Genomic DNA, 23,359 nt, shown 5'->3' on the forward strand with positions numbered 1-23,359 from the left:
TTACTTTCAGTTAAAAGACCAAAACCCTGCAATCAAAAGTCTGCCTTAACAATGAATTAATACTGCTTTCTGATGACAGAAATCCAAGGAGGGTGCAGATAGCAGAGTGGGACAGTAGCTTAAAATAGGTTAGGTTTGTCAAGTAATTCATTCCGTAAGGTGAATTTTCCCTAGAGTTAATCCTTTCACATTCCCTTGTGCAGAAGAGCTTTTGCCACCATTACTTTTGGCTTCATTTTAGCTGGCGTTTTCTAGGAATGTTTCTTTCTTTGGACTAAGTCATTGGAAACAGAAAATGGATTCTGCTGTGAGAAAGTGAGAAAACTCGGTTTTGCTTTCCTATCTGGGATGCAAGTCCAGTAGGAGAAGATAAGATGCACTAATTTTAAAAGGGAGAAGTCTCAAATCAGTTAAATATTTGCATCCTCTTTTAGCAACTGACAACAAGAGGCTGGGAAGAAATTTTCTTCAGCAGCAAAGCCTTCGGAATGCAAGGATGTGCTCCTCCACCTTTCTGCTTCTCCTGGTGGTTTGCAGCCGTATGAGCACTGTGTAGGGCTGTGCTGTTCCTCTGGCAGTAAAATCATTTGGGTTTCAGTAAGTGACTGGGAGAGAGCAACTCATTAACAGGCAACTTGTGTTGCTTAACTGACTTCACATTTTTGGGTGGAAGTGGTAGCTAAAAGGCTTCAACTGTATATCGCAGTCCCAGAGAAGAAGTTGGTTTTAAAGTAAACCCGGTAACATCTTTTCGAAAGCCATGCTGAGGTAATTTCAGTGACCTGCCCCTTACAGAGTTGCTTATTCCAACCAGCTGAGTTTGAAATGTAAGTTGCGGTGGGGAGACAAAGTGGTTTTCTCCTGTTTCAAATGGCTTTTGCTTAAGCTTTACGTCTGTTACAGGCCTAGAAGTTCAGGCTGTTTGAAATCTACTAGATCCTGTTGACTTTTCAGATTTTCAGTTGTGTAAGAAAAATAACTGGGCGCACATGAGGCGTGGCAGACTGAACTTTCTTGTACCAATACTCACGTAATGCTTTTTACCTATTGGAACTAAAACAAAAAATCCTGTAATTCTTCGCTCTAGCTCCATAGTCACACTCTTCTACAGTAGTTACTTGTTGAAGTAGAAGTTAATCCAGGAAGTGCGTGCCATCCTGCAAGGGGCCAAGTACCTCTGAGATGCAGATTATCCCTTTCAGTGCTGAGTGGGGGAGCAGGCAGTATGTGACTGGCCCTGAAGTGCAAACACCCAACCAACCATTTGGCTGCCATATGGGAAAACCACATCTGAGAACATGCCTTGGCAGCGGGCCTCAATATATAAGGAGAAAGCGCAACTTGAGTGAGTTGTTTTAATTTCTCCTGCCAACTCAGAGCTGCACCGGTCAACACGCGGACGCCCAGAAAGGGAACACAACTGGCAAGTGGGCGGAAAAGATGACAGAGGAACAGAAAGTGTGTGTTGATTGCCAAAATTAGTTGTTTCTTTTGCTGTGGTATTTCAGGTATTATCCCTTGGAATGCGGTACCTGGCAAAGCCTGTGGCCCGATTTTAGAGAACATCTGCAACACGAATGAGGTACAGAAATGTAACCTGTGTGCAGCTTTTGCCTACAGGTCACTTGAGCACTGTGTAATAAATAATTCGATAAAAGGTTTTGGAGAAAACTAATACTAAATAGTATAAAGAGATTGATTTCAACACAACACTGAAATGTTTCTATTAGGTCATCCAAAAAATTAAAAGTATTTCAGAACATTTTTATTTTCTAAAGCTTTGAATACCTTGCTATGAAGATGATTTTATTATCCTTATTCTCTAAAACAGTTGAAATGCATTCTATACAATACTCAATTACTTCAATGTTTTTAATGTTTTTTCTCTAGTTCTACATGTCTTATCACCTGTTCATTGTGGCTTGTGCTGGAGCTGGTGCCACTGTCATAGCATTGGTGGGTAGTATTTTTTTGTTGTTTTATTGTGTAACATGTTCCTTTCAGGCTTAAGATGCTTTAAAATTAAATTTTGTGTATCTTGAAAATAGCAATACTAGACATTAAGGAGGGTGAGCTGTAATCACCATTATTTACTGCTATGGTTTAATCATTACAAGTCACCAGGTCCCAAACTTTTGCTTTAAGAAGTCATCTTAATCCACCTTCCCCATCCTTGGCAAAAAATTATTTGCATGTTCTTTGAAGATCCTACTTTTACCCACTGTTTCTGTTTTATGTCCACTACTTCTTTGCAATTTTGTAGTTTATTTGATGAATCACTTGGAACCTCTTGGTTTTCTTGGCTGGACCCAGGCAGTTTGACTAGTCCAACTCTGCAGTGCCAATTACAGGTGGTAGTTGGAAAAAGGGCCGTTAGCAAGATGACCTCCTTCATCTTCCTGTAGCTGCCAGCTTCTAACCTTGTGCTGGCCAAACCCAGATGTAATACTGTTTGTTGATGAAACAGCCTTGGGCCGCCTGTGTGTAGGTTATCCTCTCCAGCTAAATGGCAAGTTACCTTGCATCTTCACCCTGGAAGAAGCTCAGAGTAACGTCTGTTGTAAAAGTATTGACAGTTGCCCAAGCGGGCTTGAGCCGTCACCTTGTTGTATCTTACTCTCCTGTATTTTGTTCTCTTCCACCAGCTGATCTACATGATGGCTACTACATATAACTATGCTGTTTTGAAGTTTAAGAGTCGGGAAGATTGCTGCACTAAATTCTAAATTGTATAAGCCCAGTAAAGAGCTGCATTGTGTAGCTTGAAATACCACTGACACTCTAGGCTAAAAGTCTAGCTTTCTGAATTCTGTTACAGTAATTGTAAATAGCTTCAGTAAACATCATTTAGCTCATCAGATTAATAAAATGACTTCTTGTATACGAACTATGATGTGGGTGAGATCTGGCTATTTCTTCATGTTGAGAGGATTCAGTTACTGCAGGGGTGTTTACAAAGGCATCCTTCTGAAGATGCAGTGTTTTCACTTCAAGTCTCCACTTGCTTTCTATCTGTCATCTCTCAAACAAATACTGGAACAGTTCAGGGTCAGAATTACCAATTTATTCTTCATCCTGAATACGAAATACAACCCCCACCCCCTGAGCATGCAAAATAATATGATGGAAAAGAAAGTAGTGCCAGTCTCTTTTGGCAGAAATGAGAAGCCCAGGTGTTATGCATTAATTGGCTTGTATGTCCAGTGATTCTATGGGTGATGAAGTTAATTATTTTCTCTTACTTCATTTTTAAGTAATTGCCAAATCATGTTCTGTCTGGAAGGAAATATATCCTTGTATTAGATCTGCGTAAAACAATCACATTCTTTTGGACCCTGAACTAGTAAGAAACTGCATATAAATAGTTTCTATTCTTGTATAGCTTGCACTTTAGTAACTGATTTCTCAGTAGCCAGATCTCAAAAATGTAAGTATGACTGCACAGGAAGCAAAACCATGCATAGATCATAGAGACCTTTCTACACTGTTGGGGGGGGGTGGGGAAAAAGTGAATCGGTGTTTTCAGATGTAGATTTTTTTGCATGAAGTATGGTGAAAAGAAGTTGGGAAGAGACGAATGCACAAACTAGAAAAAAGTCCACACAATAATTAAAAAAAACAAAACCAAACAAACACAAAAAAAACCCAGTTGCTATATATGATAGAAAACTCTTCACCTGAGGTTGGACAATGGAAGTTTAAAACGTAGCTATAAAAATATATGATTAAGACTTCTTAACCCAGAGATTGCATGCTTTTGCTTAGTTTTGGACTCATGTTTTGTTGTTTAATTTTTCAATATGTTAATGTAGCCTTGTTCACGTAAATAAAACTGTTTACAGTTTCAGGCTTTTTCCAGGGGGAGGGTAGAATTCTCATCTGCTTGTTGTTGGGGAAAAGACTTACCAGGATCTGGGCTTGGATATGCATAAACACCACCGCCTTAGAATACGGTTCTTCTGAGCGTCTCGTAGTTTACAGACTATATATATTGCCACGTACAAAACTTTTTTCCTGCTTCCCCCCATTCTGCATTTTAATTGAATCGTTCAACTCTGTAGCTCATTTTATTACTGTTATACTAACGTTCTCTAAATTGTGAATAACCATCTGAAATATTAGCATGCCAAATTCTAGAGATCTTTGAAAATAGCCTCTGTGCCTGTTTTAATAACAGAATGCTTATTAACGTAGAATAACTTTTATTTTGGTTGTTATTTTAAAGAGCGTCTATTAATCTAACTAGCAGCTTGCTTTGCCTCTTGACATGCTCACTAGCCATCATGCTCACCCTTCTCTTCCAGATCCACTTCCTCATGATACTGTCTTCTAACTGGGCCTACTTAAAGGATGCAAGCAAAATGCAGGCCTACCAAGATATCAAAGCAAAAGAAGAGCAGGAGCTTCAGGATATCCAGTCTCGGTCAAAAGAGCAACTCAATTCTTACACATAAATGTTTGCCACAGTAATTCCACAGAAGAATTCTGTAGCTCTGACAAATCAAGAAATAGCTGCTCTGCAGCACAGATGTGTGTCTACCAAACAAAATTAAGAGAGAAGTGCAAAAGCTTCACATTCCAGCTCCTGGAACACTTTCATAGGGAAATCTTCCTGTGGGTAATCTTCCATCCTTTCATACAGAGCATGGAGGTTTTACTCCAGGCATTTTAAAAGGCAACACTTCACAATAAGTGACCAAATTATTCTTCTTCGAGACTTTTGGTATTTAGTATTTGACACGTTTGACAGCATGATGTCCCGCGCAAAACTGTGGCAGGTACTTCAAACCAGCAGGCAGTAATCTCTGTACAGACCTTACTAGGGCAAAGGCACATGTACCACGTGTGATTTAGTATCTCGATTTATATACCAAATATGAAACGGGCTGGCTAGGATTTCTGACGGCTCATGCTTACATGACGGCACGGTTGCAGCATTTCCTAAGTTGCAACAGGGCTGTCTTTGAACACTCTTTACATGGGCCATGGGAACAGCACTCTGCTTTTGTGCCACACTGTCACGATGATGCAGTCACGCTCCTGTGCTTACGTGAGCGTTGAGCAGATGTCCCAAGTTTTAATCTTTTTATTAACTATTTAATGGAATGTAGATCCCTGGATCTGGATAATGATCCCCTTCTTTGAAAATAAATGTCAGCTTTGCCTTAATATTTATTTTCTATAAATGTCTTAGCATTTATATAGCGGCAGGAGACCATTATCCTACATTTTTAGTAAGTGAAAAGTGTTACCTTATTAAAATGACACTGATCTGACTATTCCAAATGAGCAGATGAGAAAGTATGCAGAGTTTTACACAACAAAAATTACAGCCATACAACAGAATACAGGATGTCCACCTTTCTCTATCTTGGTGCTTAGCAAATTTATAGTCAGTGCTTATGTGTTTTCCTTTTTACAAATTAATTAGCACATTGAGAAAACGTGGTGTTCAGAAAACAAAACAAACGAACCGGTGCCATTTTGAAGTCATTTCCCATAGAAGTCTGCCTTCTAATTAATGTTTTTTTCAGAAGCATTCAGTGGTATCTTGAGTATTAGTGATGGTATATTTGGTGTTTGTTCTATATGATATATATATATATATATATAAATGTGGGGGGGAGTATAATACATCAGTCATCTGAAAAAATCAAATATTCAAGTCATACCCATGTTAAGCTGACCTGTGGTTTGATGGTTTTGACTGTTTGCTGAATATAAATCAAAGGAATTGCCAATTACTTCAAGTCAGTATTAAAGAGAGAAGGCGTTTTGGGGGGCATTAATGGCAAATACTTTTTTTTGTTAAATATTGAAGTCTAATTTGACAGTTTCAAAAAAGGGGCAGAGTTGGTCAATGTAGAGCAAATATGACAAAATAGCCTAGTGTATGTTCTTACCTGTTGCATGAAGGAGACATTTCTACAGCAATGCAGGTGATGTTCTAGCCCAGTGTTTGCATAAGGGTAATAATGGAGGCAGTGTCTTAAAGCCTAATTCTTTTCTAATTCAGTGTAGCTATTACTGGGAGTTTTTGAAGTTTTGTTTAAGTAGTCTAATATTTTTATGTAAAGAGCATTAAATTTTGCTATGTATAAATTTTTGTAACCTAACAGTGAATCAATATTTTCTATCAGTGCCAAGGGCTTCCTGTAGTTACATCCAAGTGTTAAAATAAATATTTGTAGATAATAGACAACACTTGTGTATGCTTATTTGAAAACAGACCTACAGCTACTCCATACTAGTACATCTCTAGGCTTTGTGTCTCTTATCTGAAGTTAAACGAGTTTTGTTCTTTAGTGTCCATTTGCTGCTGTTGGGGGAAGGGATGCCCTGTAGGCGTACACTCCAGCACGGTAAATCAGCAGGTGTTTCTAGGGTGGAGCATGGGTAGCTGTTCCAGGCCAGCATAACGCAACAAGCACGATCCCTCCCATTCCAGACATCAAACGGAAGGATTCTCTCAGAAATTTTGTAAATGTGAGCATGGCTGCAACATCAAACCAAGCAGCATGTAAAATTAGACTAGCCCCCAAAACACATTTTAGCTGAATTTCTAAGAGCAAAAGTTTATTTCTGTCATGTTTTTGATACATCGTGTATCAACATCCAGTGAATTCAAGACAGAGCTTTGGCTTTTTGCCCCTAAATTCTGTCAAACTTGGCTTCATGTTCTTGCAGTTAGGTCAAGATGAGCAGCCTCAAATGCAGTGCAAGTTGTAATATATGCTGCTGCCCAAAATTACTTCATTGATTAAAAAATACTGTATTTTGTACTGTAAATAAAGTTTGATTTTTGCCTATAATCTACCTACAAAATACAAAGCTTAAATAAAGATGAGTTAAATAGCATTTTCATTTGAATCTCTCCGTTCTGGGCTGGTTAATACCAACAGGGTGACACACGAGGTAGGGCTGCTTTTAGCAGCGTTTGCTTCCCCTGCCGTAGTAGTAAAAGGGGCAGGTGAGTTCGGGTTTGTTACACTCCGCTCGCTGAGACTGTGCCAGCCAACCTTTAAAAAAGACGATGACGACTGAATGTTTTGTTACCTCTACACCCTGACTGTGATCTACGCTTTGTAACAGCTGGAGGGGAAGGGAGCGGGCACGGGCACGGGATGGGGCACCACTGGAAAAGCTGTTAAAAGTTTACAGGAATGCAGTGCCAAAGTCAGTCTGCTTGAACATACTGATTAATTGCTTGACACTGCTTTCTCCCTTCTCTCACCCAATCAAGGAACTCCTTCTAGATTAACAATATGACTGACTTGCTCTTTGAAGTGAATGACTGGAGTGATGACGCAGCTCAAAATCATAATTATTTTTTTTTTTTTTTTTTTTTTTTTTTTTTACAAATTCATAATTATGCAGTCTTGGTGCCTAACATTTATGACAACTTTTTACAGACAGAAAGCTGCTTTATAAACATTTTTATTGTAATGGTAATAAATAATAATAAGTGCTGTTGTTCACCAGAAGTTTTCATCCACGTCTCCATGAGAGATGTCTCCAGTGCTGTATTAAGGATAGGAGGGAGGGAAGGAAAGTGGTATGAGTCCAGAGTAGTTTCTTATCCTAAATCATAAATAGAAATACTTGTTTTAAAAACAAAGAGACTGCCTCTGCCATAATTATCTTGCTATTTCAGTGACCTGAAGGAAATAAGCAAGCCTTTAGGGTAAGGATTTGGGGCTTCAATTAAGAGAATGCCATTTCAGTACTATACATCCACTATTCTGCAATGCTTACCCAGTGAAAAGAACACCATACAGATTCCAATTCGGTAGCACCAGGGTAGGGTCTGATATGTAAAACAGCACTTTAAAGGCACAGATAATGCTGAATCATTGCTACAGTTATGGTGAGCATTTAATTTATTTTTTTTAACTGTTCCCTAGTCTTTGCTTATATATAATTTTTAATTCTGCATTTTCAGATAAACTGAAAGATCTGATAGAGGGTTGTTGGATTATTTTTTTTCCTCTCAAGCAACTGAAAACTATATATCCTTATCTATCACTGTCTAGAGAGCCAAAGGAGATGCTTTAGCTATGGTAACTCGGTGCAGGCAGCCAAAATGTCAGAAAAAAAAAATAGTGTGTATTAGTTTGTTAAAAGGCCGTGATGCTACTGACAAATCAAGGCCTAGATTTTATGGTAGTAACAAACCATCTGCAAAGAGCCGTGCAGACAAACCTTCAGAATCATTACCCAAGAAGACCCCCTCACACTTCAGCTCATGGGGCAGGAACAGAGATGCTGCTCGTTTGCAGATAACGAGTTCTAATTGCCACAGCTACTGAAACAGATCATTGAACGTAGTTCCCAGATCTGAATTCCATACAGTGCATAACTTACCTGTACATGAAGGATTCCCAATTCTTCCAGTATATTTGCTTTTGATTACTAGATTATTTTGCTTTTTAAGGAGGCAGATGTCTCTTAACCATAATTCATAAATAACTATTGATTAATAGTAATATATATGCCTTACCTGTCATCCTTTTCACTAGATATAAGTCCCTCTGTAAGTGATACTTCTCCTGTTTCTTCTTTTTTTGAATCCTGACAACCAAGAAGAAAATACACTTACTGTAACTGGTTCTTAAGTCAAGGTTTTAAGTGACTCTAATAAACAGTATCTGTATGTTAAGGCACCTAATGGAAAACAAAAATCTGGAGGAGCTGCCCTGTTTCTACAGCTGCTGCACTGCATCTAGAACAATGATGCTTTGGAAATTCAGGTTGGATAATGTCTGAACAAAAGTATCCTGCACGCCTTCATCAAAGTAATGTTTACCATGTTCTTTAAGGTCAAATCTTCCGTTTTGCCAGAATAAATTCAATCATACCAGTTGTGTTAGTGGAACACCAACTGACCTGTGTAGATTCAGGCTGTACTTAAACATAGTTCAAACTAAAAATTGAGGACATTTATATTTAAATACTGTCCTAGTATCTAAAAACCAAAGAAACCAACAACCCCCCTCCCCCCAGGACACCAGAACAAAACCCCTTATAGAAGAAAGTCTTCATTATTTTTCTTCTGAATCAACACATTTCTGCAGTACAAATCCAAACACTCATCTCTGTAGACTGTGACATAGGCCTGAAAGGGGGGCGGGGCAGAGAGAAATGTTTTCATTGTATGCATGCTTAGCGAGACAAATTCAGTCAGTAACATTTTTGAGACCCAGTTTTGAGAATAATCACCTTGTTTGTCCGTTCCTGCGCTCTGCTCTGCTGAATTATTCTCATGTATTTTTCTAACGGATTTGGAGTAGGATCCTTAACTTTATCTTCAGCACCAGAATTAGTGTTTCCAGATTTTACCCCCTCCTTATCTTCTTTTTCTTCATCTGTTTTCACTGAGTCTTGGATCGGCTTTAAGACACAAAATTACATACCGATCAGCTCAAGAAAAATACCTTTATACCTGCACTACACATGAGATTTTATGTTAACCTTGGTAAAACATGCCAGTCTGAACAGCATTAACTTGTTACATACAGTTCAAGATGAAATGTTAAGGTACTGCTTCAATTCAAAGTGACATCAAGAAATCCCACTCAGCCTGTCTGGATGTCTGAGATGCTGTGAGGCCTGAGGCTTCTATGTCTGACAGCTCCGTGTGAACTGAAGAAGAGCTGACACAGGTATGAAAGTTTCTTGAAGGGCCTAGCCTGCTGGTGTGAAGGGTAGCACGAGCATGTCTGACCAGTACCACTGCACTGAATCAAATTAGCCAAGGTTTAAGGGTGGGAAGAGGAAGATTAAATGGGAGGGCGCAAAAAATCAAGTTTTATACAGGTCTTAGAAGTCCAGAACTCTAATTCAACAGGTGCTACGTCACCTAAAAGGGACTTAGGCAAACTCCTTAAGGTCTCCTTACAACTTCTACTTCCAAGGAAGCACCCTAGATACCCTAATGCAGGGTAATGAACAGATGGACATTAACATGTTCTGGTGTGTTCCACCAGCAGCAGTCCAGACCAGAAAGACAGCAATTGTATAGCTTGTTCCAATAGCATGGTGACAGCTGCCTTCTGAATTCTAGCCGTAAAACTGTAGCTTTCAGTTGCGTGAAGCCTGGAAGAAAAGGCGTCGGTTTCCAGTGAAAAAGGTACTAGGCATAAGGAGAAATTCTAGCGAGACTCTTCAGTTAATCACACAAGTATGTAAAAAATCAGCCTCTACTACTTTCACTTGAATAAAATCTATTTTTAACAAAGTAACGCACATAGAACAATCCTACATGGCACTACAAAGCTATATTACTGTCAGAAATTAAAATACTGAATCACCACCTCTTTGTTAAGCTTTTCCACTTCTTTTTGCTCTCCTTCCAAAGCTTCCTGTTGTTCTCGCTCTCTCCTTTCTTCTCTTTTTTTCCTTTCTTCTATGTTTTCCTCAACTTCTCTATTCTGTTCTTCAATCTGCCTTTGATCCAGCACTGCTGTGAAAAGTTATTTCAACATCTGTAATTTGATTTATATAGTTCAGTAATTACTACAGTAGTACACAAATAAGTATCAGGTTCCTGTATAACTACCAGTAAATGAAAAACAACTGGATATATTGCTTATACATATACCAAAATCATTCTTCAGTATCTGATGTTGTTTCTTCCCACCTCTCAACATTTTTAGTCTGATACATAATTCACTACGAGTTAAACAGCCAAAGTAGAGGCCAGAGAGCTGACAAATCTCTCTATGCGTTTCTCATTCCTATCACGGACCATCTCATTAAATCTGTTATCCTAAAGTTCATGTTGCTACATTCTTTCCCTCTCTGCAATATGGTTATATTTATAAAGAAAGTACTTAAAAGACCTTTAAAAATTATTGCAGGACACACTGCTGATGTGACCAGTATATTTAAACAAGCTGTGTAAGTAGAACAGCATTCAGATAGTCATTAGATGGGAAACTAAATACTGGGAATTGTTACAAAGCTAGAAAGCTCTTCTCTAAATAAAAATACAATAATGCTTCCATCTAGAACAATTAGAAAAGTGGCATATGCTGCACTGAAATCATCCTCACCTACCCAAAGAATTAAAACAGCATTGTGATAATACAGTTTGTGAACTGAGTCAAGAAAAATGAAAAAAAATCCAGACAAGCAGGACATAAAATATTTTTTAGAAAACCAAACCAAAACCTTTCAAGTCTTAGTTCTATCAAGAGCAGAAATGATATTTTATAACTATCCTGAAGAGAAAAGAAAAAAACCAAAATCATCTCTCCAGAAGCCAGTCAGGGGGGTGGGATGGGTAGTAAGTTGGGTGGCAGAAGTTTAAATTAAAAAAAAAAATTAATCAAAAACAGGATGAAAAAGTCTTCCTCATACAGTAAAGCAAAATAAAACATACCTTCCTCTTTATTACATTATTAGCTCTTTTGGAAAAAAATGTTCAATCATGCCAGCATATGTACCTACAGGATGTTAAATATTTGGCTTTTTTTATGTTACACATTTGACATTTAAAAAGGGTATTCACTTTTGTTTCTGAGCTGAAAACTCACTTAAATCCTGCAGCGAAGTGGCTGTGACATGGTTTCCATTGATGATGTCCCCAGATGGATGCAAGGCATCACTTTCACACTGCTCTGGAATGTCCCCCTGATCTAGAGAAGAAATTTGAACAATGGCTTCATTATTTTGTAATTACAATAGCAGAGCTGAGCAATGGACACAAAGTCTGGGAATGGCTGAATAAGAACGCAAGTATCAGCACTAATTGAGCGCTTTCCCTTCAACTTGACCGTTTCCCTCGGGATTAAGAATTATCACGGGCTGTACTTGCTGCTTTAATTACAGAATTGTTAGTTTTGAAATTAAGTATCAGTTTACAAAGCCAAAACAGATTCATGAATAAATATACACCAGAAAACCCAAATGTTATCATTTCTTTACATAATCAAGATAAGAGGTCACAGAAAACATTACATGTCCAAGCTTAGCTCATCCTTTCCATGCACGTAAAACAGCCTTTAATTATTTGATCATGTACTATTTCTTTATTAGGATCCTTGCCTTCAGTACAGCGGATGGATACTGCTAATATTCTATATTATATTTTCTTCTCCCTGCACAATGGGGCTCTGAATCTACAAAAACACAATGACTGTACTTCTGTGGTCATTGCTACGACATGCAACGGCTTCTTAATTATTTATTTGCAAACCATGCAGACTGCTATTATCTCAATTCTATGAGAGAAAGCAAGAAGACATAAAAAGTCAGATGTAGCCATTATCTCTAGGTAGCCAACCTGCAATATATAGGATCATTTTTCCAAGCACGTAGTGTAACATAGCACAGATAATTTTTATATTTCCTTAAGTTTTGAGTAAAGGTCTAGAAAATTTCAATTTCCCATCCTTCCGATATTATCAAGGTTTCAAGCATTTTTCTTTTCCACTTCATAATAAAACTGAAATATTTTGCATGAAGAAAAAACAAGACACCCAAACTGATTAGTCTCTCTCTCAGAATGGTCTGAATCTCTTTGAATTAAAATTCTTGTAAAGGAATTACAGGTGAAAGCATCACAGAAAATTTCTGCCAAACTATCTGTCTTGGCTAAGTTACAAGAATGGTCTCAGTTTCTTACAACAGCAATAGGAAGTCCTACCAGCTTCAACTAGGAAAGTTGAAGGAAATTCTGTATCTATATTTCACATAGACCAAAATAATGAGTTAGTACACTCAAAAGAAAACCTATTCTGGTTTTTTGCTCTCTCTTTAACTTTAGGTATAAATTATAAGGTTATCAACAACAACATTATTTCTATATGAGGCATCAGTATGTTTCAGCATATGTAATATTTAAATAGTCAAAAAATCCCTTTCACAAATAGGTTCCTGTTAAATACTATATCTAATTCTAAAGGTCTGCTAACCACACAACCCAACCAAAAAAACCCCACCCAAAACAGTATAGTAAAAACCACCTTTACATTAACCATTCTGAAAGAAAAGAAAGGTAACACACTTTTTACACATTCATTCTTTGATGCAAGGGTGGACAACAAGAGATGCATTATTTCCTTAAGACAAGCACATCAACTAAAAGCAATTACTGCCAACAGAAATTTCAATCCTGTCATGCCAGACCTCACTCACAGCGGGATTAAAAGGCTTCCACAGTTTATGGTATCTCCTTCACACCACTGGGTTTTTTCCTACGCTTAGCAACTTCTTCCTTCATTCTATCTTACTCTACATTTACTTTCTAGATTTTCCGTTCTTATTCTCCCTGCCCTCCTCCCCCCCCCCCCCCCCCCCCCCCAATTCCTCCTGGGTTATCTTCTCCCCTTTTTAGCAATTCTGATTTCCTTCAACATACTGAGACTGTCTTTTTGATGCAGTCTGACCCAACAAAAGTGTTGTTGATTGAGAAGTCATATGCAAACTCTTAAAATTGTTCTTTTGACTACCACACATGACCAAATGATACAGTGGTAACTTACTTGGGCACAGCATCTACTCAGGTCCAATTGCCAAGAAAATGCCAGTCTATTCTTATATGTGATAAAATAAAAGTGAAATATGTAATGTATTCCCAAAAGTCTCTAATACAAAATTAAACAAATAAATCGAAATCTAATTAAAATACGAGATGAGTAGAAACCATTAGTGGCTACAGGCTCAGTTCACATGCAAATAATGCATTTAAAGCTTACAAAAAGAAAACTAAATGAGATAAATTTAAAAATACCAACAAGTGTACTGAGTAAAACTTCACAGAGAAATGTATTGATGAGTCATTACCTTCTGCTAGTTACCATTAAATACGAACGGCACATTTGCTGTTTAAACACTGCCTTTTTTGATTGTTTAGTTGGTTGGTTTTTAAAATACTGAAAACCATATTCTCACAGGTTCAAGACAGTGAGTAACAGCATCACTCCATCTTCCATACAACTTAGCCGCAAACAAAATCAGCCAGTCTCGGACCCAGGAAAACACACACTAGTTAAGAATATTTTCTTATAAATCAGTGATTCTAACTCTCTCATACAATAATTATAATCTCTTCACTAGCTATGAATTTAATTCATACCCAATGATGAAACTCCACCTGTCTAAAGAATTTACAGACCCAACAAAATTTAGAAATGGGAAAGGTTCATACCTTTCACATTGACAACTTCACTTACTTTAAACCCACAGTTTCATGGGAGATAATGCTCAGGTCCAACATAAAAATGTCACTGAGATGCTGAAAAACTAGGAAATCAAGCCAGTAGCTGTGCTTCTGCTTCTCTCTCCACATACAAGTGGCTATAAAGTGAATTAACTTTTATTATCCTCCTCTTTCTACAGTACCTTAGTTACATCAAAAGTTTTTGAAAACTAACCCTGCAGGCTTGACTGCAGCATAAAAAGAGAAGGAAGCATTTTACAGCACACAGTGCAAAACACCACCTAAATGACCAAGTTCTTCCTGCAATCAATAGAGAGCAGAAATGTAAATAAATAAAATGCTGACCTCAAAAGAAAAAAAATTAAGATAAAATTCACGCTTCAGTAACTGAACCATGTTCCAGAACTACTCAGACATGCTGATTAACGACAGTATAATTTCAAGTGTTCTTCACATATTTACACACAGTTCTAAAGTAACTTCTAATTCATAATACTATTTAAGCCTCAGTTACAGAACGAAAAATCAGCAAGAGTATATGTAATGGCTGCAGAAACTTATCTTCAGAATTACAGCTTGGTAATAGTGCTCTGATAGTGGTCCATGACCAATAGTCCTTGGAGTTTTACTTCATTCAGCAAATACAACAGACCCTCAAATTAGTTCATATAGTATACTTGGCTGATTTTTTAAAAAATCCTACACAATTCTAAAACATTCTGAAACAACTGTCAGACCTACATGCATTAATGAGAACAATGTTATGCAAGATTTCTGAACAAAAAGTATGTTCCCAAATTTCAGAACCAGCTTGATTTCAGTGTCGACTTATTACTACAGATCCTTCTCCTCTAAAGATGCAAATATGAAGAAAATGAATACTTCATCATGTCAGTTTGATTTTCTTATTTCCAACATCAGTCAGAATTTTTTCTCTCCAACTACAGTCTTAAATTATCAAGACAACTGTCTTACAACTATTAAGCCCTAGGGTGTTAAACGAACTGCCTAAAATGCACCAAAACTTACATTCAGGAGAAGAAATGTGTTCTTCAAGGTCCTCATACATTAGTTTCTCTGGTTTGGGGATATCACTGAAATCTTTTTTATCCATTTGTTGATTATTAAGTCTGAAAGAAGAAGGAATAACAAATATAAATGCTGAACTTCTGAGCAAATAGCGATCTATGAACCTGCTTTAGCAGGGGGATTTGGACTAGAAGATCTCCAAGGGTTCCTTCCAACCACACTGTGATTCTCTGAGCTGAGATTTAAATACAAGGACTAATCACATGCTTGGCAACAAACTAAACCAAATGTAAAAACCATGCAACCAAAAAGCTGTAACTTTCTGATTCAAAAGTTAAGGCATTCAAATACAGTTCTCTGACTTCCACCAGAAGTCAGCTCAATCTCTCATAGCCATCTCCCTGCAGCCTTTCCCCAAGGCCTATATAGGACCTAAAAGCATTACATTAAAACAAAATACAATCTCAAAAGGCATAAAAAGGAGGAAGGAAGAAAAAAAAAAAAAAAAAAGGAGAAAGACAATGAATCGTGACAATGAAATTAAGAAATTTGCCCTTTTAGGCTCTGTGTTGTAGTCTAATTCCCACTTTGATGCCATCTTAACAGATGCGTTTGAAATGTATTAGGATTAGATGTCTGGCAAAACATGTATGATATACAGGGGTAAAAATCTGGGTGCTATGAAAAATGGGATTAGTTCCCTCATTCTAAATCCCCATTTATCTCATCAGAAAGATAATGTAAAAGAACAGTATCTTCCACGTGACCCTGCTACCAAACTCTGACCAGAAGCAGGATATCAAAAGGAGTGCAGGTCACTAAGGAAATTCAGCAGCAGCTCTTCATAAAAGAGCTTACTTTACACCAGCTGGTGCTCTTCACCAGGGTATAAATATGTTTGTGCTTACAATTTCGAAGGGATTCAGGTCTTATATGGGGCAAAAGCGAAGAACAAACAAAGCATACCCCCACAAGGAGACATGTTGAATAAAGAAATCTGGGGACGAACAAATAGATCTGCATTGTCAGAAGGACAGTTCAGTAATGTCAGTGGGGGAAAATACCCTGTAAATTAAGTACGAGAGAGTAAATGAAACTTCAAGTTTTGGGAAGTCTATTTCACGTTTTTAGTCTTGCCTTCACAGAAATGTTCAGTGTTATATAATTCTTAGGGATGCAAGATTCAAGGACATGTATGCCACTTTTTTCATTACTGCGTCCTGCAACATTGCTAGAAAGACAGTTAACACACTGCCTCAGATTCAGCAAACTAGAGAGGTCTGCCTCATGAATAAGAGTAAACATACATTTCCAAGCATTTTTCAAAATTCATCCCATTATACAAGTTTAGCAACCAAACCCTGGACTGTACACCTCATGTCAATATTCCATAAAACAGTACTGGTGTGCCAGTCAACGCCAAATGATTGAACTGCATGAGTTACGCTTAAGATTAAAGCTTAAACAAAAAACAACCACCACTATCTAACCTATTTTGCTAATGTCCAGTTATTTTTTTAGCCTAGTACTGGTAACAACCCTCACAATCGGTTTCTTCAGCCCTAAACAAAAAACCAAAAGGAATGGTTTAGATAATAATCTGCCTTATAACTGTAGACTGACTTCCTGTCTTTTGTTTATTGGCTTCCTTCATACCACCGGTATCTTGAAACACAAATAAACAAGGAGCTCTTGTAGTCACAGAAGCAATTGTTCTTCCTCACTGACAGAGGTCTAACTTGTAATGATTACTGGTGTTACAACACAGTATTTTCTTCATCCTTCTTTTCAGAGAAGTTCCCATTGCCACTTCAGATCTACAGGTCATAAAGTAATCCTGGCATTTGCTTAATAATGAGAGTAAATAACTGGAAAAGCCCACGCATACATTTCTCAAATATTTTATGTAACAGAAAACAGTCCAAGGCACAAGAAATTAAAAAATACTCAACAAAAGAATGTTTCCCCTTTAAGAAAATCTTGGGAAAGCAGCAAGTTCAAGAAAATTATTTGGACCTCATACCCTTGTTTTGGCACAAGGAACCCAAGAAATCAACTACAACCCATAGCTGCCTGCCCAGACCTTGGCCTGTTCTCTGCAACAGAACGCGCTCATACTGTTCACTCTTCAGGCAGTGTGGACTTTACAACATCCCTCAAAGAAGTACAGTCCCTCAAGCGGTATTATTTTCCCCTATCACCTTAACATTCAGCCTTCACTTTCTAAGGTCTGTCAGAGGAATATAGGAAATCTGAGATACACTGTAGAAAATGTAGATGAGCAGGGCAAGAAGACGCAGACACTCAAAGGGACTAACTTCACAGTCCCTAGAAATCCCATCAGCTTCTTTTCAAGTCCAAGAACATAAAGGCTCTTCCCAAATTCTAAACACCAAAGAGACCCTCTCTACGGTAAATGTATATTGAGGACTTGATAACAACAAAATAGAGAAGCCCTAGGAATGCCTGCTAGAGCTGCCCCAGGTCAAGCTGCTTTTCTTCAGCCATCAAATCTAGAATGAAGGCTAGCAGGTTAAGGCCAATTCAAGTGCCTCTTCTTAGGAAAGAAACATTAAATCCTTGAGCTTTTTCTGCAGACCTTATTGAGGATTCTCACTATTGGAGAGTCGGAGGCACCAGAGACTGTTAAGAACAGAAGAATTTCATACATGGAAATAGGAGCTACAGGATGGAAAAAGAAGTCTGTCTTATGCTGCTTAATTTTGCAAAGTTATTCATTTACTTAAAAGAGATCTTTAAAAAACAAACCAAAAAAGTTCTGGTACCCATCTCATTCCCACACGCAAAGCAGACTGGAGATTCCTATTCTGAAAACAGTTATACAGACACATGAACAAGCTCTTCAGAGGAAAAAAAAGAAGTTAACATTACAGCTTGTTAATGAATGAAGTGAGAATGGAGAACTGCCTTGACTTAAATCTCAAAAAGGCAGCTGAAACTACCGAGCTTCAATCGACAAAGCTCATCAGTCAGGTCACAGATGTGAAAAATACAGACACAATTAAAGACACATATCTTTATTAAGGGTTCTGTGTGCATCAGGTATAACCTCAATGGCTTTTGAACACCAAGTGTACGTAAAAGGCCGGTTCTGATATGGGAAAGATGAGAGATTGTCACCACGTTGGACAAGAATTCGTGATGAGCCTGTAGCTTTACCTTTTTCTTGAAAAATAATTTCAAGTAATTGAAAAATGAAGTTTACTCCCCTAAAGACCCAACTTTGTCTTCTGAAATGAAGTTGGTTCTCAAATTAGTCTACGTCACCAAGAGCTCCTGTTAGCCTTCTCAGGATCACAATTATATGGATGGCACAGAAGCCTACTTAAGGAATCAAAACTGTCAAATCCCACAAGAGCTCACCACAACAAACTGCTAAAAATACATTCAGGTAATTCATATGAGGGTAAGACGTCTGATAGGATTGTTATAAATAAAATGTGCTAAGTAATAGTTAATGGGCCACTGCTGTGCCTTCACATTCCTGTTTACAACAGAGTACGGACATTATTCTTACCCAAAAAAGTATACAGTCTAAATTTTTAAGTTACCAATATGGTCTAAAGGTGTGGGACAGCAGGGAAAGTCAGATATATCTTGGACATACGCATACCTTCCTCACACTTTTAAAAAATGAGATTTTTTCATAGATATTATATATAGGGCATGCAAGTCAGGGGCTGTTTAACTCAGATTTACTTTTAGGAACAGATTTGACATTTTAAGGAAACTTTTAGAAAACACATTTTCTGAAATTAGTGATTAACAGAATATGTTTTTATTAACAATGAAACTTTCACTCTGCTGTCTAAAAGTGGTCTACTGTGTAAGGAAATAACAATAAAACAGAAAGTCTACACCAATACAACAGATTTCAAGTGCTGCAGAACTTGCAGCTGTCTTGAAATAGGAGAATTCACACCATACCTTGCTTTGAAAAGTTTGTCACAGCACTGACGCATGAAAAGTAAAATAACAAAGAGGGGCAAAAGCAAAGGTCATTTTTAAATCTAGAGCCGTATCTGCAGAGATCTCTACAGCAGTGGGAAACCCAACAAAGTAAATCAGCCTGACCTATAGCCCAGGAACATAGAAACTTTGTATGACTTGTATCTGTTGGGTGTGCCTTTGTGCTGACAGCACACACCAAATGAACCACCCGCGATCTTTGAAGCCACACACAGTAACAAATCAATACTTGTATTGGTTGCGGTAGCACAAACTGGAAGTGCCAAGAAGCACAGTTCTAAGCATTAATTAGTATCCTTAAAGAGCAGAATTTGAGCTAAGTTTCACTGATGGGTATTTATCCATTTGCTACATCTGCACTAAACCAGCAAGCACTTAGGATGCCTTACATTCGCCCTCCAGGCTTTTTAGTCCTCTGCATAACACTTGTCCATGGCAGCGGACTTTTTTAGGCTTTGGAGCTAGTGCTATTATTCACATTTGCCCCAACAGAGGGAATCTTTGGAATAACCTTCCTTGCTCAACTACAACAGTGAAATGACTTTGCAGAACACTTTGTAAATCAATCAGGTTTTACTTTGTCATAGGACAAGACTTTTTTGTTGTTGTTTTATTTTTAAACATTGCATTCATCTGAAGTTTTTAGTGCACATGAGGTTTTAAGTATTTCACTGCACATAACTCTGCACTGGAAGGAAGCACAAATCTAAACAGCACTGAAAATGTCAAATCGTATTTGCCAAAGTTATTTGGATTTGGGAGAAGAGGGGTGTTTCTTTTTTTTATGACTAGGTTGCTCTCCAGGTGCAAGAATGGAAATGCTTATCCATCTTCAGAAAAGTTCTCACTTGCAAAATTAATGGCTTGCTTGAATTGCAAAAGCAGCTATCACCATGAACAATTAGATAAATGTTTCTTTTAAAAGCAGGTTAAAAATGTTGCTTTGTAAACAAAGTTACCTGATTTTCTGGCCACGACTGGATGAGGAAGAAACAGACTCTGAAGATGAAAGTAGATATGGCTTTGAAATAGGAGAAAGCACTTGGTCAACACTCTGCTGTGAAGAGGCAAGGTATGGGCCAATGTTGTCTGCAGAATGAAAATCCCACAATTTGCATTAGTTATTTGCCCTACCATTTCTCAGACAAGGCTGGTTTTTACAACATGCATAACTAGACTCTGCAGGCACCACCACTACAGGGCAACTAATACCTGGACCTTAAAATATGAACTTTGTTGTACTGGTTATTTATTTCTTTTTCTTACCTCTCCAGTACGCGCATTTTCCTCTACAAGCCTTCACCATCGTAAACTTCTCATAAAGCCTATGATTATCACCATATAATAAATACATGCTCCCCACAAACTGTAGCCCCTCTGCCAAGCATCAAGTAATTTCTCCCATAATGAATATTAGAGGAAGCAGTTACAGACCTGGTTTTCAAGCTAGCGATATGCTTACTAGTCAGTGAAAGATAATGTCTGAGGTCTCCCAAAGGCCATTCCTCATTAAGAAATTTAACCTGGAGGTTTCATTTTCTACAGATTTGTAAAAGTGAGTGATGAAGCAAAGAAGAAAAATCTTTGAAGATTTTATCCTCTTATCAACAGCTGTAAAGTTATCAGGGAAGGAAACAAGACAATATGACTAGAGAAGTCTTGAGTTTCCTAAAAAAACAAGGTAAAAAACAAAACCCCTCCAATAAAAAGGCTTTTAATCAAACTTGCGAACTCTAGTGCTTTGATTAAATTTTGCTTTGCAATCTTAATTTTCCTTTCCTGTGCAGCTGCACAGGTCTTTCATTACTAGACTATGAATTATTAGTTTTCCCACAAGATACGGTATTCATATAGTAAGCTGGTACTGCCGTTTTTCTTCTCTTCATTGATCAAATAAGTTTTACTGTTGTCAGTGCTAACTGGGCTCAAAAGATAGACAGAAAGCTATTATTAACACTCCCATACCTGAAGTTTTTTCAGGTGGTCACACAGAAGTACACCCTGTTACGGCGCACACCACACTGCAGAAGTCAGGATGCTTCAGACTAAGGGTTGCCAATGGCTTTTTATCTCCAGACAGCCCCTGTGCCCATGCAATACGGATGAACACCCTCTGGGGAAGCTGAGCACTAACAGAACAGGACCCAGCAGTTATGTCATACACATGTATCAGCATGGCTGGAACGCTCAGCCCACCACCATCCAAACTTTTATAAAATAACTTGTCAAATTTTCACGTGCAGAATAAACAGACAAGAAGAGCAGGCAGTACTTCCTGCACTCACCTCCTCAGTGTTAACACATATTGCATGTTAGGATACAGGTGGCACACTAGTCATCTCATACAGTAATTTACCACAACCTATTACTATTTAGAAATTATCTATATTAGAAATTTAACAACTTTCTACTAAAAGAAAAATTGCTGAGGTCTTTGGCTCACAGTATGCTCTCTGCAAGACTCACCAACTTTGCTCTTTCTCATCACAAGGGACGAAGTTTTGTCAAGTAATGATCAAGGTAAAAAGTACTGGTAATGTAATAGGAAGCATGGGTCAGATGACAATTCAATTTTTCTCATTAACTATTTCTTAATCCATGTTACTGCCCAGAGATTAGAGACAGTAAGCAGAGGAAAACAGAAATGGAACCTGTCCTACTTTTAGTTGTTCTTAAAGAAATGGGCTTACTCCTTCCCAGTAGAAGGTCAAAGCCTGAAAGATGTCCAATATGAATGGACTTGGGAAGGGAAACAGTCAAATACATACATAATTTAAAGGAAGACAGAAAACCACATACACTTCCACTGGTCAATTATGTAGTAAAACTGCTGCTAGATCTGCCAACTGCAAGTATTTTACAGGAGGACACACTTCTTCCTTTCATCCTTCGAAGACAGGTGCTGACAACTGAGCTACAGTTGTCACTGAGGTATATCTCACTTAAAGGAAAAACAAACCTCAGACTCACGTGCATGACATCTTTTACCTCTTAAAATTTATTCTGAGCTGTTCAGACTGGCATCTTCAACACCACTCAAAAGCTCCATGAAAGCTTCCAGAATGACTTACGGTTTCTAGCAAAAACACATCTGGTGCTTCATCCATCTCTAGTACAAAGAATAACATATATACCAGTATAAAAGCACTCTCTCTCTGATGACTCTTGAAACAGGTGACAGATCAGTGGGGAAGCAATCTAACTGGAAGCAGACAAATCACTTCACGGCACAGCGCTGAAGCTACTGTGCTTACTGGGGCATGTATTGTATCAGTTCACCAGAATATATCATCTAGCTGCAACCCACTCCCCCTACGCAAAATTTTTTGTAATGCTTAAGTCAGGTAATGCCCTCTTTTGTTATTCAGCTCTCATCCCTCTCCAGAGCAAGCTGGTCTTGGCATTAAGCAAAGAACAGATCTAAAGGAAAAAAAAAGAGATCAGGTATCATATAACCAGCCTCTGACAGGTACAAAGATGGGAGGGGTTGTGGAGGTCATGCACACAACTTTAATTTTTATGTTCCTAATTTACAACAAAACCCTACCTTTATGAAAGACTTTGTGTGTGTGCAGTATTAAACAAATAGTCTGTAAATACTTTCTAGAGAAGGTAACAGAGAAAACTTAAAATGTAAAAGCTTTGGAAGTTCAAGTTTTCAAATATGTTTTCAGTAACAGAGCATGATATTCTATGTGCAGAAACACAGGGACAGCCACAACAGAACAGACTGGTCGTAACCTGTTTCTAACAGTGCCCATTACTAAACAAAACTAAACTAGAAGGAAAATACTTACATCTTACTTCTGCTAACACCCAACCCAAACTTTCCCCAATGAATACTATTTTGGGTCCCCTGACATCTATATCCTGCATCCTGGGTTCCATCCTGCATCTATACTTGTTGCCACAGAAGCAATAAATCCACAAGTTACTCATGGTATGAAAAAGTACTTCCTTCTCTTTCCTTTCGATTTCACAGGATGCTGTGGTCTGTGAAGGAGAGATTAATTGATCCCTTTTCACATTTTCTGTATCACTCATTGCTTTCCAGATTTCCCACAACCCATCTCAGCTAACTCTTTTCCAAACTAAGCTGCCCTTCTTCTATTTAACTTTCCTTCACTCAGAAGCTGATCATGATCTTTTTTCATTACTATCTCAAAGTCTTCACCC

The 23,359-nt window shown here is 37.9% G+C and overlaps 2 protein-coding genes across 15 annotated transcripts in view; one reads left to right on the forward strand and one right to left on the reverse strand.

The window, feature by feature from the left end:
- GPM6B (glycoprotein M6B) overlaps window positions 1–6,858 on the forward strand; it is a 111,883-nt gene extending 105,025 nt beyond the window's left edge. For 3 of the 7 annotated variants that reach the window (XM_055702097.1, XM_027798633.2, XM_027798632.2), the window contains exons 5-7: window positions 1,509–1,582; window positions 1,891–1,956; window positions 4,305–6,202. In XM_055702097.1, the coding sequence (XP_055558072.1) occupies window positions 1,509–1,582; window positions 1,891–1,956; window positions 4,305–4,454 (290 nt within the window). In that variant the 3' untranslated portion in view covers window positions 4,455–6,202. Of the gene's footprint in view, window positions 1–1,508; window positions 1,583–1,890; window positions 1,957–2,645 lie in introns of all 7 variants that reach the window. The other 4 variants (XM_055702098.1, XM_005434500.4, XM_027798635.2 and 1 more) reach the window with 2 other exon arrangements.
- Window positions 6,859–7,421: 563 nt separating this feature from the next.
- Window positions 7,422–23,359, reverse strand: part of OFD1 (OFD1 centriole and centriolar satellite protein) — a 34,871-nt gene continuing 18,933 nt past the window's right edge. For 5 of the 8 annotated variants that reach the window (XM_055702086.1, XM_055702087.1, XM_055702090.1 and 2 more), the window contains 7 exons: window positions 20,143–20,272; window positions 15,194–15,294; window positions 11,538–11,639; window positions 10,314–10,462; window positions 9,220–9,390; window positions 8,501–8,571; window positions 7,422–7,581 (listed from right to left, as the gene is read on the reverse strand). In XM_055702086.1, the coding sequence (XP_055558061.1) occupies window positions 7,527–7,581; window positions 8,501–8,571; window positions 9,220–9,390; window positions 10,314–10,462; window positions 11,538–11,639; window positions 15,194–15,294; window positions 20,143–20,272 (779 nt within the window). In that variant the 3' untranslated portion in view covers window positions 7,422–7,526. The remainder of the gene's footprint in view (window positions 7,582–8,500; window positions 8,572–9,219; window positions 9,391–10,313; window positions 10,463–11,537; window positions 11,640–15,193; window positions 15,295–20,142; window positions 20,273–23,359) is intronic. The other 3 variants (XM_055702089.1, XM_055702088.1, XM_014276176.3) reach the window with 3 other exon arrangements.

The sequence above is a fragment of the Falco cherrug genome, chromosome 2 (assembly GCF_023634085.1).
Source record: "Falco cherrug isolate bFalChe1 chromosome 2, bFalChe1.pri, whole genome shotgun sequence".
NCBI classification, from domain to species: Eukaryota; Metazoa; Chordata; class Aves; order Falconiformes; family Falconidae; genus Falco; species Falco cherrug.